Below are 18,868 nucleotides of genomic sequence, written 5' to 3'. Positions count from 1 at the left end.
CTAAACGATATCGTTCGATTCTGTTCAGCCGAATTCAAACTTGTTTTTCAATGAAATAGGTTCATTCAATCATTTATTATTTATTTAATTTGTTTTATTTAAACAGTATAGCCTGTAAGTGATCATTAATGATTATTATGTTATTTTCAAGCGGACCCTGTATCAAAATAGTATATAACAACAATCAAATACCTGCATCGGCAAATATATATATATATATGATGATAAACATTGGTATAACATTGCATTTCACTCTTCGCCAAGATATCCTGAACATAACAACAATCTGAGGAAGAAAAAAACGAATTCACCTGAACGCAGGTGTATATAACTATTATTATTTGTCTTTTTTTTTTTCTTCTGACGAGAAGATAAATTTGGCTAAGTATCTAAGTACAAGAGAGCTTGTGCTGCGTTTAGGTGTGTTAAAATGCAACAGTCACGGGAAAAGAAAATAAACAAGGACCCACTCCACCCCCCAAAAAAAAACCCAACAAAAAACAACAACAACAAAAACAAAGGGGAAGAAGAAAGACCCTTGGACGATCACTTTTAGTTAGACCCTGCTGACCTTTTTTCAAGCGACTTTAACATGTTTATTATAAGTGCATTAAAAAGTACGTAATTTTGCTTACTTTGATATTAGTAGACTTGTTAACTGCAAAAAAAGGGGTGAACGCTGCATTTTTGAGTACAAATGTCTCACTTGGCACAAATGTTCCTTGAGTCAAAAGAAAAAGATTCATCCAAAGAGACACGCTGTATCTATGCAAATAAGCAAGTAATTTGCATAAATTTGCATATTAGGTCGATATAGTGAAAACAGGTATTTAATAATATATATTTAACCAGAACTGCCCTAAAATTGGAAACAAAGACTTAGGATAAGGAAGAGAAGAAAATTGTCATAAAATAATTGGGATATCCTTGTTTATTATTACCTAATTTACATAAATTATGCAAATTATAATTTAAAACAGTATTTTTTTCATGTATCCTTAATTATTTTAAAAGCACAGCAACTAATACACAATGCCAACATTCTACATGAAAGAGAATATATTAGCGAAAACATCGATATGCTTCATGACAGTATTAGTGTCTTAATTTGCTTAGAAAGAGGGCTAATATGTCAAAATGTATGACGTGATATTGCGCTAAAACGAGACCAAAACAACCTCTATGTCACAGTCACACTCACGAATCGGACAATAAAGCGATCAATGGTATGTCATTCGAGATAACACAATCTCAATACAATAGCTTCCATCGGCTTCTCGTATCGCTTTTGTTGGTGTGTCTGCCACACCGTAATCTATGGTATATACGGGTAAATTCATTTCGGTATCGGTAAACACTATTAATTTTGTTTTATTTGTTTCTAATTTGTTTCTCTTGGAAAATTTACAGGAGACATTGCTTTGCAGGTTACTGCACATGAATCATGACGAATGTACCCCACCTCAATCCATATTTTAACTTTGTTAAAATATATATCTTTTGGAGACCCCGAAGTGGCAAAACTGCATTCCCCCGCAGCATTCCCGCTACTTTACAAAACCAGTTTGACTTCTATAATCGACTTGGAAAAGACAGATGTATGAGACATCAGTTAACATGTTTCCTGAAGATAGTTTTTTTATTTAAGCCTACGCCCACGGGAGCCCTCCGAATTTACCCCATCCCCTCTCTTTATTTCGACAATAAAAAAACATCGTGTTTTAAAGCCATCGGCAAGGCAAACTGCGTTTTTGGTATAATAAAGCAACTTTTATATCTATATTTCATATCTATCTATAGTAATATTATTATTATCATCATTATTATTATTGTTATTATTATTATTATTATTATTATTATTGTCCTGCCGTTTGTAATAGTGCTCTAGCACAGTAAAGGCTATTACCCAACAGGCATGACAGGAGCATGCGTAGGATACCCTTTCCCTTTTTGGTTTTATGTATTAAAAAATAGTTTATTGTCTTTAGAACTCTTAAAAGATTACTTTTGTTTGTAATGATATCTTGGAATAGATTGAGGAGAAAATACTCTATAACTGACATGTGGATGAGCTGTGGTACTGTGGTCTAAATGAAGCCCTCATCTGGAAAAGGGCACTTATTAAAGGCAGCATCTACATTATATAGAGGAGGCCCTGGTACTTGGAAGCGGGGGCTGAAACACCCGCAAGATTTTCCGAAAGGGGGGTGTGCTGCGTGTGTTATTCTAAAGAGACAGCACCCCGTGGAATTCCGGCAGATGTGACAAAACGAAAAAAAAGAAACGTTACCATAAAAAACTTCATTTTGTTGTGCAATCCTTTTTGTTTATTCGCTTGTTAAATTTTTTGATGTAAATTTGAAAAGCAAAAAAGGTTCAATGTAAAATTTTGGTCCCAAGAAATTTAACAAGCTTCAGTCCCCTCTTCCCAGTGCAAGGGCCTCCTCTATATAATGTAGATGCTGCCTTTAATAAGTGCCCTTTTCCAGATGAGGGCTTCATTTAGACGATATTCTAAATGTATATTGTCAAAACAAAATAAACGGTTGCGCAACTTCGACAGGCCACCGTCACGTACACGAACCTATTTTATGAGATATAAAACAATGCCTTCTATGTTTGTTTTTTTCAAGAGGAGAACGCAAAGAGGCTTTACTGTGTGTAATAGAAATGCATCTTTCTTCTGATTGGGCTCTAAAAATATTAAAATATAACACAGAGTGGAATCAATAAAGGGCTGTGTGGCTGTTCTTCAATGTACCACAGCTCTTCTACATGTCAGTTGCAGAGTATTTTCTCCTCAATCTATTCCAAAATATCATTACAAACAAAAGTAATCTTTAAGAGTTCTCAAGACAATAAACTATTTTTAATACATTAAACCAAAAAGGGAAAGGTTATCCTAGGCATGCTCCTGTTGGGTTATAGCCTTTACTGTGCTAGAGCACTATTACAAACGGCAGAACAATAATAATAATATTAATAATAATTATTATAATATCAATAATGATGAATGTAAATATAAAAATATAGATATAAAAGTTGCTTTATTATACCAAAAACCGCAATTTGCCTTGCCGATGGCTTTAAAACACGATATTTATTTAATTTAAAGTCGAAATACGGAGAGGGGATGGGGTAAATTCGAAGGGCTCCCGTGGGCGTAGGCTTGAATAAACAAAAAAAAAAATTCTTCATGAAACATGTTGACTGATGTCTCTCATACATCTGTCTTTTCCAAGTCGATTATACAAGTCAAACTGGTTTTGTAAAGTGACGGGAATGCCGGGGATGCAGTTTTGCCACTTCGGGGTCTTCAAAAGATATATATTTTGATAAATATGAAATATGGATTGAGGTAAGATACATTCGTCATGATTCATGTGCCAGAGTTTCATTAAAGCAGTAACCTGCAAAGCAATGTCTCCTGTAATTTTTCCAAGAGAAAAAAATTAGAAACAAATAAATAGTGTTTTACCGATACCGAAGTGCGTTTTGTCCGTATGTATCATAGATTACGGTGTGGCAGACACACCAACAAAAGCGATACGAGAAGCCGATCGAAGCTATTGTGTTGGGATTGTGTTATCTCGAATGACATACCATTGATCGCTTTATTGTCCGATTCGTGAGTGTGACTGTGACATAGAGGTTGTTTTGGTCTCGTTTTAGCGCAATATCACGTCATACATTTTGACATATTTGCCCTCTTTCTAAGCAAATTAAGACACTAATACTGTCATGAAGCATATCGATGTTTTCGCTAATATATTCTCTTTCATGTAGAATGTTGACATTGTGTATTAGTTGCTGTTTTTTAAAACAATTCAGGATTCATGAAAAATTACTCTGTTTTAATTATAATTTGCATAATTTATGTAAATTAGGTAATAATAAACAAGGATATCCCAATTATTTTATGACAATTTTCTTCCCTTTCTTATCCTAAGTCTTTGTTTCCAATTTTAGGGCAGTTCTGGTTAAATATATATTCAGAAATACTTGTTTTCACTATATCGACCTAATATGCAAATTTATGCAAATTACTTGCTTATTTGCATAGAGACAGCGTGTCTCTTTGGATGAATCTTTTTCTTTTGACTCAAGGAACATTTGTGCCAAATGGGACATTTGTACTCAAAAATGCAGCGTTCAACCTCTTAACAAGTCTACTATATCTCACAATTATGTTTGCGGACTTAATAATCGAATACATCATGTTTCTGATTCTTAACATGTCTACCGTTTTGAATATTCAACACAAGTACGTCGTATCTTCGTTTCAGCACTCTTTTATTTATAGTACTCTTTTATTCGGTATATTCTTTTATTCATGGGCACTGTATAGAGGCTAGGAGGATAAAATCAATGGAAAAACCTGTCCTCGACAAAAGAGTTAGATAGAAAAATAAAAAGGGCTGGAACTAATTATCGATCCCATTTCTCAAAGCATTTATCTGTCGATACTTATACGCAACTCGTATACACTATATACTGCATTCTCAAACATTTTCAGTATTAGAATATTATATTTGAATGTTGAAAACTGCTTTTGACAGGCAGGGACAGGTTGGCGGTCCGTGGCGGATCTACGGGGGGGGGGGGGGGTAGGGGCTTTAACACCCCCTGGGCTGCCAAGTTAAAAAGAAGTAATGACCTACATTTTGGAGCCATCCTAAAATTACATCCAGATAAAGTGGAGGCTCCAGTTTATAGAGTTATTTTTTTTAATTTTTTTTTTGCTTGCTTGTTAAAAAAAAATTCGGTTTTTAAATGACCTTCATTCGGGAGTGGAAAAAAGGGGTAAAATAAAAAGAATAAAAGACGAAACCAGAAAGATGGGTTTTTGAAAAAAGAGGCCTAGGAAGTAGGAACTATGTAATACCCCTATTATCAATGGGGATAATAAATGATTCTTAACGTTTACGTCGACTTGGACCCCAAACATACACTGGCGACATCTGAGATGTACAGACACTCCAAAAAATATATCCAAAATTATTCACGCATATTCATGAAAACTTTGACATTGATCATTCAATTTTCATTTATTATATACGGTAAATGATGATTCAATGATAGTAAGATATGCAATATGAATTGAGTGTGAAAAGCAACTGCATTTCCAAAACCAATAATCTATACAATTTGCATTTTAGTGATTTAAATTCAGTGTAAGAGTTATGCGTAATATGCATACTGTACGTGTATTTCAAATACAATTTCCATTTGCTTTAGATTTAGCTTACTGTTCGCTTAATTATTAAGACCTCTTTGTTTGTTTGTGTGGGTTTTTTTTTTGGCTTTGGGTTTCTATGTTTTTTTCATGTGATTAGATTGTAGATTGTGTCGTTTATACAAGAGTGTAAATTGATAGATAAATGAAATTATTATTACACTATTCTTCTTCGCCATGGAAACCTTCAGAAGTTACAAATTAAATTTATGTTGTCAGTTACATTGGTCGGAAATGTGGTTTGAAATGTATTTGCTAGATGATATATATAATAGAAAGAACTTGAGATTGAATTTCACCAAACGTTTCTTCGTTCTCCCATAAATATATATCTTCCCATCACAGCAAAATGTCACCAAAAAAAAAGAAAAAGGGGAGAAAGAAAAAGACGTAGAAGTGTAAGAATATAACAAAGGGAGAAGTGGGAAAAGAAGAAGAAGAAGAAAAGAATCGGAGGAAGAAGAAGAAAAGAGGAGGAATAAATAAGACATATAGTAGAAAAATAAGAATTGAAAGAGAAGGTGGAGGATGAAGAAGTAAAAATAAAATAGAGAGGGGGACATAAAGAGAGTAGAGACGATTTATATCTCACCTATTGACAACTGACTAGTGCAAAATTCCTTTACTCTGTCGAGAGGTACCGAATAAATGGCGCCATCTTGAGAGCAATAGCAAATGTGATTTAGGAGCGGGGATGAGAGATTGGTCCGACGGGGTCCAGAAAAGAAGCCCCGGGAAGGGCAATGAGGTAATAAAATAAATGTTGTCGATCTGACTATGGATATAATGGGGGTAAACTACTAACTCCCTAACCAGTGTGTAGTAGGTATGTATCTTCCAAATGCTGCTTTCATGATAACATAGCGATTGCATGATGTATTCTGACGGCGTCAAGGTAGGCTATTTTGATAGAGGGGGAGGGGGCAACCGGAAAAAAATCAATATAATTATAGGAGAAATATAGATTTACACAACATAGCCCATTTTTGTACCCTTATTCATTCTATCTTAACTTTCACTTTTCTTCCTTTTTTAGAAAAAAAAATTATCCGACATCTCCTTTTTCCCCTTTTTTATACTAAGCAGCCTTTTTAATATAACGACTTTGCCTAGATGTTCAACCCTTAACTTTAATAAAATAGACCATCGTCATGAAAATTGGAGAGACGATCCCATACGAACGAACAGACGACAGAAGCGAAAGAAAATAGATATAATGCTCGTCATTTGATCGTCACATTGGTTGATCCCTTGAATATATATCTCATTATTTTGCTTGTCATTAACGTTTTGAAGAAAAAGCGACCCTTTTGAGGCCCCTCCTCTATAAGGAATCCTGAATCCGCTACTTGTATGTCATTACGATATTGCTCAAAAACCTTGGTAAACAATGAATTAAGAAATTATTAATAAGGAAATGTCTGGATTCATCGCCCATCTCATTTAGGTGAACTCATAGTAATAGCTCCATGTAACGCATAAAAGTAATGAAACATTTATGAAATGGTGCTGCGCTAAAATCCGTTGCATAGCAACTTCATATATAATTCTTTCTCACAACGAATGCACACACAGGCAGATGGATATTGTATATATTTCATCGGAGTCTTTTATGAAAATGAAATCATGGGATAGCGATATACATACGAATCATTTTAATTGGAAATGGTCAAATGAATTGCACGCATCCTCTGAAATACAATCGAATCGAGTGAAACGGATAGAAGGCGGACAATTCAACCAAGTGTTTTATTTCATATATTTGATTGAATGGGAATCGTTTTCGATACGATTTTTGTTTACTGTGTGCAGCGATGATTGGAATAGTGTGTGTTTGAAGATGAGATGGGAGTGGGATATTTAATGATGCAAAATAGATCTATACAGTAAGAGTGAGGGCGAGAAAGGGAGAGAATAAGAGTGATGGATGGTGATGATGATGATGATGGTGATGATGATAATGATGATGGTGGTGGTGGTGATGATAATGGTGGTGGTGATGATGGTGTTGGTGGTGGTGGTGATGATGATGGTGATGATGATGATGATGATGATGATGGTGATGATGATGGTGATAATGATGGTGATGATAATGGTGGTGGTGATGATGGTGTTGGTGGTGGTGGTGGTGATGATGATGATGATGATGGTGGTGGTGGTGGTGGAGGTGGTGATGATGATGATGATGATGATGATGATGATGATGATGATGATGATGATGGTGATGATGAACAGCAATAATACATATAGTGCCGTTTACCTGTGAAAAACACAGTTAATGTCATTGACTCCCACAATATCATTCGCACAATTGCTGGAAAAGATTATTTCAAATCTAAGGTCTCAATGAAGAAAGGGGGAGATAAAATGTGAAGCATATTTGCATATAGGCTGGATGAACAGGGAGAGACTAAATCAAAAGACCACGATATGGGAGAGATAGCAAGTGAAAGAGAAAGGGCGAGGCGGGAGGCTGGATGTGGTAAATGTGGCAGATAAGAAATAATGAAAGGGACAAGGATACGAAACAGAAGCTGAAGGGTGGAACTGGTTGACTGTTCTCTTGGTTGCTATAAACTACACATAGAATCAAATAAAAAGCATCTTGTGTCACGAACTCTACGAAAGCGTTAGTCATACTACCTGGATATGTGACTTCTTTTCACACTCTTTGATTACTTCTCCAAAGACGCAAAGGCATCAAAACAATTCGTGTTTTTCTCAGGTAGAACAATACCTTTCTCAAACAGACGACTTCAGAACAGACAGACGATTCGAACCTTTTGAAGATCGATCGATATCGAGACAAACCTTGATCGATAACTGTAGCTTTTATGCTATGCTAGGCTTTGCAATTCTCAATGCGAGTTCGAATACAGATCTGATCGATATGAGTGAGCTCTGGTATAGGGTTATTTGAGATTAAACATATCGCTATCGCTGCTTGAATAACAAGTGAATTTTTAAATGAAAGTCAAATTATTTCACTTGAGACTACAAGTTTGCACGAAATATTCTGGATTACAATGAATAATTCTTAAACCTTGATGTTGGAAGCTTTGCGGAAAATATGTTTGGAATCAATTTACGCCACGGAGTGACATGAGCTTGCAGGTAAAATCTAACAATTCTTAAACATGATTTTTACAATAAAACGTGATCAGGTTATAGAGTAGTAGGAAATGACCATAAAATGGATTGTGTCTCAAAAGACAAATTTAGTAGGGAAAGATATTCCTATTTTTTCTTTGATATCGACAAATCAGTATTGCACGTCATCCATGCTTAGCAGATTATTAGTTTCAAATCATTGTTCCCTACTGGAAGGAACACAGTGTCCCAAAATACAGTGTGTTCAGCAGTTTGTTCAGAGTGTGGTACACAATGTGAAATCATTTTTACTCCATCATATTTGAGCATTTTAACAGTGTGAAACACATCTTTGCATAGTGAACACACTGCGACCACCTACACTGTGGAAGAGTCCACGGTGTGAAATAATCTCCGCACTGTTAAAGCTGAGCATTTAAGGAGCATGATACTGTGAATGGCATTTTTCCATCGTCGACTATATGAACAAAATGTGTCCACACCGTGTTCACACTGTGAACGCACAGTAAACACACTGTGAACACACTGGCCAGTATTCTAACTCAAGTTTAAATTAAACCCTGGTTTAAAGTTGTGGTTTAACTATGTAGAGCCAAAAGGAAACAAATAGTAAACATAAGAAATATAAAATATAAACAGAATTTTTGAACTTTTGGCTCCCCATAACTTTAGCACAGAGTTAGACCATGGTCTAAGTTAAACCTGACTTCAGTAAACACACTGTGAAAACACAGTAAACACACTATGAACACACAGTAAACACACCGTGAACATATTGTAAACAAACTGGCCCGTATTCTGATAGCATGTTTAACTTAAACTCAGGTTTAAAGTTGTGGTTTAAGTATGGCAAGCCAAAAGTATCAAAATTTTTATTAAGTTGTATGTTTCTTATGTTTACTGTGCTCTTTCCTGATTCATCGATGTTGAAGACAATCATTTATATATACTTCCTAGACAATTATGAATGATTTGAGAGCCAAATGAGCTGAAGTATGATATCTCTACTGTTAGTGATTGATGTAACAATAAACCTGAGTTTAAGTTAAACCTGCTATCAGAATACGGGCCACTGTGAACACACTGTTAACACACTGTAAATCGTATCCACACTGTGTCACACCATGTTCTTCCCAGAAGGGCTGGTCTGGATTTGAAGTGGACAAGACTAATTATATCATGACCCGATTTATCCACAAATTGTAAAGTTTGCAGTTTCTTAGTACTAAGTAGAGTCTATTTTATTTATTAAACAAGATAAGATGTGACTTTTAAACTTTCGTGCGAGGCTCAACGTGTTTAGATTTAGAGTTTTAGCTTTCTTTTTACAGTATTTATGGTATTATATATTAACCGAATATTAAATAGGCATAACTTACAATTATATACATTTATTTCCATGATTTATGACATTATAAGACAATATAAGGGGGAAAATCATCCAGTATAATACATATGAATGAAAGTTAATGAGATACAGTTGCTTGTGAAGGTAAAGGTCACTCAATGCATATAATTTATATAAGAGAAAACCCATGTGCAGTTAACCAGATATCATGAATACATTTGTAACTTAGGCAATGCAAAAATATAAACACTAGAGAATTAGACAAAGTATAAACACAGTTGCAATAGCTTAACCATAAGGAAAGGTATACGGGATTAAAAAAAAAAGATGTACAAAATGTTGCGAAAGAGTGATGATTTCATGGGGAAATTTAAAAATAAATTTATTGAGTCATATTATGGCGCATTATCTGCATCATGACCTGAGAAGAACATCGCAAATACTAGCATTCTCTTTTGGTTTGGACTTCAAATTTTTACTATCATGACACAAAATGTTGTCCCCTCCTCACACACACCCTCACGCACACACAATTGTCCTAATCCAACAGTTTGTAAAGTTAATATTTTCCTCCAATATCTCTCTATTTACAAATGGAGGATTTTGAATTAGATTATTTATCTTTCATAAACTTACACAATTCTTTTTTATTTCATTTGCATGATGAGAAAACTTTTAAGAAGAGGGATCTTTTTCTCGAGTTTGGATGATGTTTAATCAATGACGTCTTTTCAATGCTTCCTACTCTTAATTGTTCCTTACTCTATTATCAATAATTTGTACTTTTCTCTGTCTTTCTTTCTTTCTATCTTTCTTTCACTGCGCCTTGGGCACTCTGCCGAGTGGATTTGGCGCATTACAAATCCCATGTATTATTATTATCATTATTATTAATCTACTCTCTTTAGGGATGGGCAAGAATAAAAAAAAGTAAAGCAATTAGACCGAATAGTGTTAACACACGAGTTGACTATAACACCAATCAAATGGTTGTTAGGTGAATGACAGCCGAACATATGACATACTATATAAAGTTTACCAAATGGTGCCCTAAGCGCCAGTGAAATTGAAAGTCATCTATGTACACCAGTTGTGCATTTTAAACCCGGGTTTTTGCAGTGGTGAACCGCAGATTAACATCTTAGCAACATCGTATCCTCCCCCAGACAAAGCACTATTGATTTTCACGAAGAGGACTGGAATGGTTGATTGAATTTCTCTGTTCACCAAGGACATAGATTCCCAATGTTCAATTTGTCAATCTCCTCATCGAGATACGACAGCCATACCGCCGATACTGACTCCAGACCGATCAAAGCTATTACGTTATTACCAATGATACCATCGATCGGTTTGGAGTCGAGTTTGTTGGTGTGAATGTGCCAGAAGCGTGAAACAAAAATCATCTGAGCATATTCACGATTCATGGTGACTCTTATCAGTGAACTGGTGATAAGAATTTTGTTATATCAACGTAAATCATTTAAGTTATAAATCATTGTCATGTTATAAGTACACTTATTTTTCAATCTATGGTAAGTTAACATATAATTCGGTTCATAGTTTATGATATCAATCATGACTGTTTACTGGAAATGTGGTTGGTTGAAGAGTCTCTCCGGCATATCAGCAGACATCCCCCTCCTCTATCCTAGAAATGTTGTAAAACATGCTAATTTTATCCTGTTGGCTATGTTTAATGTTCTACACTCAATAAATCTTTAATTAAATTGAATTGAATATTCATTTCAAATATAATTATGAATGTATTCGATTTTTGTGGTTTCTTGTTTTTAGGCCACTCCGGAAAGCGACGATCTCGGTTATCAGGACGATTGGGAGGACGAGGAGGAAACGGACGTGATCCATCAGCAACCTCCTGCCATTCGTCGACCACCAAGAGAGGAGGTCGAGGAAGACTACCAGCCAAGGGGTGACGCCATGTTTGAGACAACCCCACCTCAGACACGTCGTAACCCACTTCCGGCTCCAAAGCAACAGCAACCGAAGCAAGGAAAGTTCACTACGAAGGTCGTGACTTTCTACCGGAATGGCGACAAACATTTCAAGGGTATTACCCTTCCAGTCAGCATCAGGAACTATGCCACAATGGATGTCCTCAAGCACTTCCTTACAGGAAAAGTAGCACTGCCCTACGGAGTCCGCAAGATCTACTCTCTCAGTGGCCTTGAGGTCCAAGCAATTGAGGATTTTGTAGACGGACGCGCCTACGTCTGTTCCAGTGGAAAGTTCAGTGATCGGACACCATACGGCCGGTCCGATCACACTAACAGTTATTGGTCAACAGAAAAACCAACGAAGGGTATTCGGGGATCGGACGTGAACCTGATTAACAATGACTCGGACACTAGCAATAATGTCCTGGTAGAAGAATTTCCTACCAGTCGTTTCGGGAAGTTTGCCCGGCGGCATTCTGTGAATGCATTGGTCAAGAACCCTTCGATAGACCCGCATGTTGCACAGTGGGCCAAACCTAGGGTGGTACAAATTGTCAGCAATACTCATCGTGCCAGCAGAGCCAAGATCTTGATCAACCCGAAGACATCTCAGACCTTTGATGATGTCCTCAAGGATATGAGTCAAGCCATTGTGATGCTGAATCCACCGGTCAGGAAGCTCTTTACTTGGAGAACAGAAGACGAGGTAAGATTACATTCTTACTGTCCGCGAGATTTTCAAATTTACCATTAAATGTGTGTTTTATTCATGATGATACAAGTTATTGGCTACGGCATGCGCACATTTTAACATATCAGACTTTTATTTAATTGAAAATACTTTCGTGTTTTTGCACGGATCCTTTGGGAATAAAGAGCCCAAAACTTTGCATTTTTTAAATATTTGAATATAGATATTTTTATGGAAAATTAATGTGCAGGCGACCAAGCCATTTTTCTGTTACATTATGGTAACTTTTATTTTTCATATTTTTCCTTCAGGTTCTCAGTTTCACTCAGCTCTTTCGCGACTTCAAGGACCAGAGTATGTTCATTGCCTGTGGGTACGAATCCTTGAAACGGACGTCGAATCTTGGACGACAACGGGACGACGCAGACGATATAAATAATTCAGGGGACAAAGTGGTCATGGACGACATCATTGATGACGGCCCAAAACCTTCGCAACGAGCTCCAGCTTTGGCCAAGGTCGGAAGGTATGCCATGATGTACAACGACTGGAAGAAGTTCAAGAATAAAAGATGGAAGAAAGAGGAGGAAACGGTTCAACCAGGTGAGGATATCATTTAATTCATGAACTCGCATGGGATGTGTGATGTACATCATTAAAAAAAAAACGTTTTACATAGAGTGTAACAGAAGTACTGTAACATATATCTCACTTCTTGTCATTTTTTATGGGTTGGGATATCTTCGTCAGATGATCCGTTGTAATTTGCAGCCATAATGCACATGCGTCCTTAACGAGTTGATCATTTTGATAAAAAGTAATATAATGCACCAATGCGCATTGTGTTGGAATTTGCATAATTATGTGGGTCCCAAAAGATCATACCGGGCGTGGTTGCTCAGAAACAGAGCACCCGCCTCGTTAATGAAGGTAATGGGTTTGATTATCGGCCAAGTAATAACAAAGACCTGCTAATTAAAAGTGAACCTCCTGATTTCTTGCCGAGGGATCTTCAAATTAGAATGGAGAAGGGTATACGAGGCTCACTCAAGCTAAAGTTGCTATCATACAAAGTTATTATTAGTACAATTAGTACTCCATGAGTGCATCCAAAACATTCTCAAATGGCATGACCTTCAGATATCATCCATGCCACATACTTCAAAAATGCATGATTCAAAACTTTAAAAATACATACTTGTACGGTTTTCTTTTCAAACCTTTTTTGTGTCCCTTGACATGTTTTACTTTGTATGTTTTACTTGTCTAAATAAATACAAATACTTCTTTCAAGTCCCGTACTTCAGAAAACTGTAGACTCAGCAGTGAGCATGTTATTTCTTCCTCTTTTCCTCATCTACAAGCTTATCCTGCAAGATCCCTGATACCCGTCCGTTCCAAGGAACCTCCCCTGCCGCCGATGAAACCCCGCAAGGCATTCCTCAGCAACAGCCAGGACAGTGCCACCACGGATGAGAGTGTGGAATTGATGGACTTTGAGGAGGAGACTGGGAAGCAGAATGCCCGGGGTGTCCATATAATAGAGGGTCGAATGCCGTACAACCTCCGGGAGAGCAAACAGAGGCTCCTTGATAAACGGCTACAGGTACAGTTTTGCCCCCCCCCCATTGGCTAATCAATGAATCGGTTGTCCATTAAAATAATGAATAATAATAATAATAATAACGTTTTATTTACCCAGGGTAGCCACTTCAGTTAAGAAACTGCTCTACCAGCTGGCCCTGCATAACATAATATGTTATTACTACCCTTCTCCAGTCTAAATGCTGAGCGCCTAGCAAGAAGGCAGAAGGTCCCACTTTTATAAGTCTTTGGTATGACTCGGCCGAGGATCGAACCAACGATCTCCCGTTCATTAGGCGGACGCTCTACCACTGAGCGACCATCAAAATCATCAGCATGTTCATGATAAAATGGATAAAACAGTTTCCCCAATAATGCAAGAAACTTGTTTAATAACTTTGTTTGATATTTTTTACTGCCTCTCTTCATTGATCTTTTATTCTGGCAAGAGAGCACATTCAAGTTGATATCAATTTCCCTTTTGTTTTGATGGGCTAATGTCCTGTGAAGATTACATTTGTTATCGTTCTGTTCTTAACTTCCCAGCTTGAGAATTCCCCTGATCACAGCCAATCTGAGGACGATCTCCAAGGACCCACAAAGAACAATAAGCCACCAGGAGCAAGACGAAAGGAGAAGAAAGTCGCCAAACAGCAGCAGCAACATCCCAAGAAATTCTTACCGGGTCCGGTTAGCGTGGAGGTACACGGCCAACTCCGGGAATTCTTGCCGCCTTCTGAAGAGCCGAAGAAACAGCCCGACTCCGCACCCAAAAAGAAACTCAAGCTAGAGTGGGTGTATCCTTTTTTTTTTAATATAGAATTTTTCCCTCTTCAGATATTGATTGCCGCTACCAATTAACACTTAGAATAATCATAACGTCTCGAAGTTATCACATGCAATATTCCATTTCTTATTATGTTTAGGTAGAGTAAGAAAAAACGGTTTCAATCTGGTGATTTGTAAATGTGCCTGATAAATAAAATGTTTTGGTGTTGGTAGCTTTTTTGACTATATACCACGATAAGTATTTTAATCATCGCCATGAGCATTATTTGAAATGGACATTGAATCGTGCACCTGTCAGCAAGTGCTGGGAAAATATCAATGCATACGTACTTACATTAGACCGGAGATATATGATGTTGTCGAGTAAATTTGCATAGATTTCTGAAAAGTTGAAACAGCACAGATTTTAAAAACGTCGCAAATATTCTGATTTACATTAGTTCGGTATAAATTCAGAAGAAAGTTTACCTGCACATATTATGCTCACTCACAATAAAACTTAGGAATGAGCATGTTCAGACCAATTTTATTTGAATTCATACCCATTTTGCCTTCCGATCCGTTATGTTTTGGTAATCTCTCTGAGCAGCTTGGTTTCTGATCCTTGACCAACATGACCAACACAGCTATGGCTACCGGGGATTTGACATGCGCAACAACCTCTTCGTCCTCTCGTCCGGTGAGCTCCTCTACACAGTCGGTGCAATCGCCATCTTGTACGATAGGGATTTAGGTGAACAAAGACACTATCTTGGCCACAATGAAGACATCCAAAGGTAAGAACTTATGTCAAATTCTTCAATCATTTTATAGGGAATTAGGTTGACGTAATTCGAGTATAGACATGTAGTGACATTGTCATTCTATGATCCAGACAAGTGCCCCTTTAAATTCTTGATAATGGGCCACACAATCAGCGACTGATCAAGAATTTTATAGGGGAAGGATGTAGAAAGTCGGTTTCTGTATTCAACCCCCTTCTCACTCCGAAATCCTCGCCTACATGTTGCTCAAAGATATCTAATGAAGATGTGAACGTACTCATCAATCAGTAGACATGAATATGTGTAAATTACGATATCATATAGTACCTGGTTTCATCAAACATTATATCGATGGAAACTAACATTCAAACTAACATTCAATTTAAGCGTTCGAAATGCTGATTTTTCATTGGCTAAGTATAAATTTATCATTATATTTAATATATTTGTCATTGGTAACAAATGTAGTGAAGCATGGTTTGAACAGTTATCTTACAATCAAACTGATACGAAGAACCTTTATTATTAATTATTATCATTTGTTTGGCGTCACCTGTGCCTGGGACGCTATGACGAAAGCTGTTTGCATTTTGTTCATTAAGTGGCCAAGTATGTCATTCGGGCAACAATATTTTCTTCAATATACGTTATGATACATTGATGTTGTTGACTTGTTTTCACTACAGTATCGCCGTCCATCCATCTGGTGCGTATGTAGCAACGGGGCAAATGGCGGGACAACTGCCCGATTCGACGGTAAGAATGTATATCAATTAAAACATTTATGGACATTGATGTTTCCATATTTCTATTACCTCATCCCAGTTCATTGCCAACCTCGTCCTTCCCCTCCCCGTCTCACCCTCTCTCTTTCTTTTTCTATCTGTATCTCTCCCTCTCTTTTTCTATTTATCTATTTCAGTTTATTTTCAGAGGGTTGCCCTATGAATTAAGGAACATAAATGGGCCTGATTGATAAAAGAGCCTGATTTGCAAAAAAAAAAGACTGGGAATGATCAGAATTGATTTTTTATGTCCATTTTTATCGACTTTTTTGTTTGAAGACGTTGATACGTTATCAGTTGACATGATTGAATCCATGTTTATAATTATATTCCCCATATTTGTTACTCTCTCTTGCCCTCTCTCTTCCTCTTCCTCTCTCTAGCTCTTTTCCAAACTGTCTTTTATTTTCTCACCATCCACCTCCTTTTATATTCATATTTCCCCATCCCCTCTCCTTTTTGCCCTTTCATAAACAGGCATAATAGTAGATTTATATTTATATCTTCCTCACTAGCCCTAACTCCATCGGTCTGGTCGTAATTCATATCTCTCTTCTCTTCCACAGACATATTCATAATGTTTATTTCCACTCGACATAACAATAAACACAATTATTTCACATATATCATACCCTGACAATTTATCAGGGCCCTTTGTTATCAACCAATCTCAAATGAATAAAAGGCTTATCATTTTCAAGGTCTTTCTATTTATACCATACAACGTTCATTTCTCCTTGTCTCATCGTGCATTATGTAAATCGATAAAAAATGAAAAATCGATCTACAGGCTCACTCAGATACAATGTCCTTGTCAGAAAGGGTTAAGTCAGAGGCAACTCTAAAAATTAAACGCAACCAGATTTTCAACAAATTAGAAGCTCATACTTGGGATATGTGCGAGATTGCTAAAGGTTGCGTTCAAATGCAACCCCTTCCTGCAAGGACTGGTAGCATTGTATGGAAGTTGTTAACATTAAATGTCTGTTTAAGTATTAAATGCTTCATCTATGCAGGAAAGAACACAGAATCCGACAGTGTGGTAGCATTATGTTCACAGTGTGTTCACAGAATGTTCATGTGATGTCACAGGGTGTTCAAAGTTTGATCACAGTGTGTTCATAGTGTGTCACACAGTGTGATCACAGTTCACAGTGAGTTCATAGTGTGTCACATAGTGTGTTCACAGTGTGTTCCCAGTGAGTTCACAGTGTGTTCAGAGTGTGTTCGCAGTGTGTCCCACAGTGTGCACACAGTGTGGTCAGAGTGTGTCCATAGTGAGTTCGTAATGTCCCACAGTGTGGTCCGAGTGTGATCAGTGTGCTCAAAGTGTGTTAAAAGTGTGTAAACAGTGTGCACACAGTGTGTTCACAGTGTAAAACACAATCACCTTTGTTAGATTTTAGTATTTTAATAGTGTGAATCACATTTATATATATATGTTAACACACTTTGAACACTCACTCATACTGTCTCGGTGCCAACAATGTAAAATTAGTTTTTTTGCACTGTGCAATGTGAGTATTTTAAGCGTGAATCACATATTCATCTCTCCCATCAAACTTTGTACTCTCTTACTGGTGAGGTTTTCAAAGTATGAAATCACATTTGCACTGTTGAATTTTGGCATTTTAACAGAGTGAATCACATCTTCACATATTCCAGTGTGTGAGCAAAATGTGAACACACTGTGACCACACTGTGAACACACTGTGAACACATTGTAAACTCGCTGTTAACACACTGTAAACTCACTGTGAACACACAGTTAACTCACTGTGAACACACTGAGAACACACCGTGAACAGTCTGTGAACACACCATGGACGGAACGCACTGTGAACAGTCTGTGAACACACTGTGACCACACTTAGAACACACTGTGAACACACTATGAGCACACGATGAACACAATATGAACACATTGTGTGAAATTGTGTTCTTTCCATTTGGTTAGATTCGTATAGATAATGGTTAGACGGGGTTCCTATTTTACAAAATTATTAACAGTATGTTGTGTGTGGATCCTTGTCATTTCATGGAGAAAAAACCTCTCAAAACCATGACCACGATTCAATAGAACCAGTATTTGGTATCATTCATTGGCAAATTGTCATGTTAGGTAAATAAGTGACAAGTCATGTGATAGATTTCAGCCAGTCATATGATTCAGATCCAAATTACCATTTTATAATTCGTAATATTTGCCCCGTTTTCGTTCATACTAATTGTGTTTTGTCGACCTCAGTGAATATTGATTTTGTTTGTAAAGTTGATAAGTAAGACCACTAATTATGCGGTTGATATTTACTTCTTATAAAGCCGTCAGACGTCGCTGCGTGTCATTGCGTAAGTAACCATAGTAACAAATAAATTGCACAAAATGTCGCACCCTCTAAAAAATCATATAGACTCCTTATCTAAACATCCTGCACTTGCACCATATTATGCATTTTACAGTAACTGTTTTGTGACATCAGTTTAGTTGTCTATATGCACAACTCTGAACAAATACGAAAACAAACTTGTTTGCTCTTTTAGATGTCACTTAAATGAGTTTGAAATTTTCTACGAATCCATATATAAGTCTCGATATCACTTT

The 18,868-nt window shown here is 36.8% G+C and overlaps 1 protein-coding gene across 3 annotated transcripts in view; it reads left to right on the top strand.

Moving 5' to 3' along the window:
• The first annotated feature begins 8,096 nt into the window (after window positions 1-8,096).
• The window catches only part of LOC129276050 (echinoderm microtubule-associated protein-like 2), a 31,011-nt gene continuing 20,239 nt past the window's right edge, over window positions 8,097-18,868 (top strand). The window contains exons 1-8 of one of the 3 annotated variants that reach the window (XM_064109429.1): window positions 8,097-8,350; window positions 11,493-12,359; window positions 12,656-12,947; window positions 13,709-13,950; window positions 14,475-14,725; window positions 15,344-15,493; window positions 16,168-16,237; window positions 18,589-18,615. In XM_064109429.1, coding sequence (XP_063965499.1) covers window positions 8,339-8,350; window positions 11,493-12,359; window positions 12,656-12,947; window positions 13,709-13,950; window positions 14,475-14,725; window positions 15,344-15,493; window positions 16,168-16,237; window positions 18,589-18,615 — 1,911 coding nt within the window. In that variant the 5' untranslated portion in view covers window positions 8,097-8,338. The remainder of the gene's footprint in view (window positions 8,351-11,492; window positions 12,360-12,655; window positions 12,948-13,708; window positions 13,951-14,474; window positions 14,726-15,343; window positions 15,494-16,167; window positions 16,238-18,588; window positions 18,616-18,868) is intronic. The other 2 variants (XR_010295690.1, XM_064109430.1) reach the window with 2 other exon arrangements.

The sequence above is a fragment of the Lytechinus pictus genome, chromosome 14, assembly GCF_037042905.1.
Source record: "Lytechinus pictus isolate F3 Inbred chromosome 14, Lp3.0, whole genome shotgun sequence".
Lineage (NCBI taxonomy): Eukaryota > Metazoa > Echinodermata > Echinoidea > Temnopleuroida > Toxopneustidae > Lytechinus > Lytechinus pictus.
This window is presented reverse-complemented; position numbering and strand designations above follow the sequence as displayed.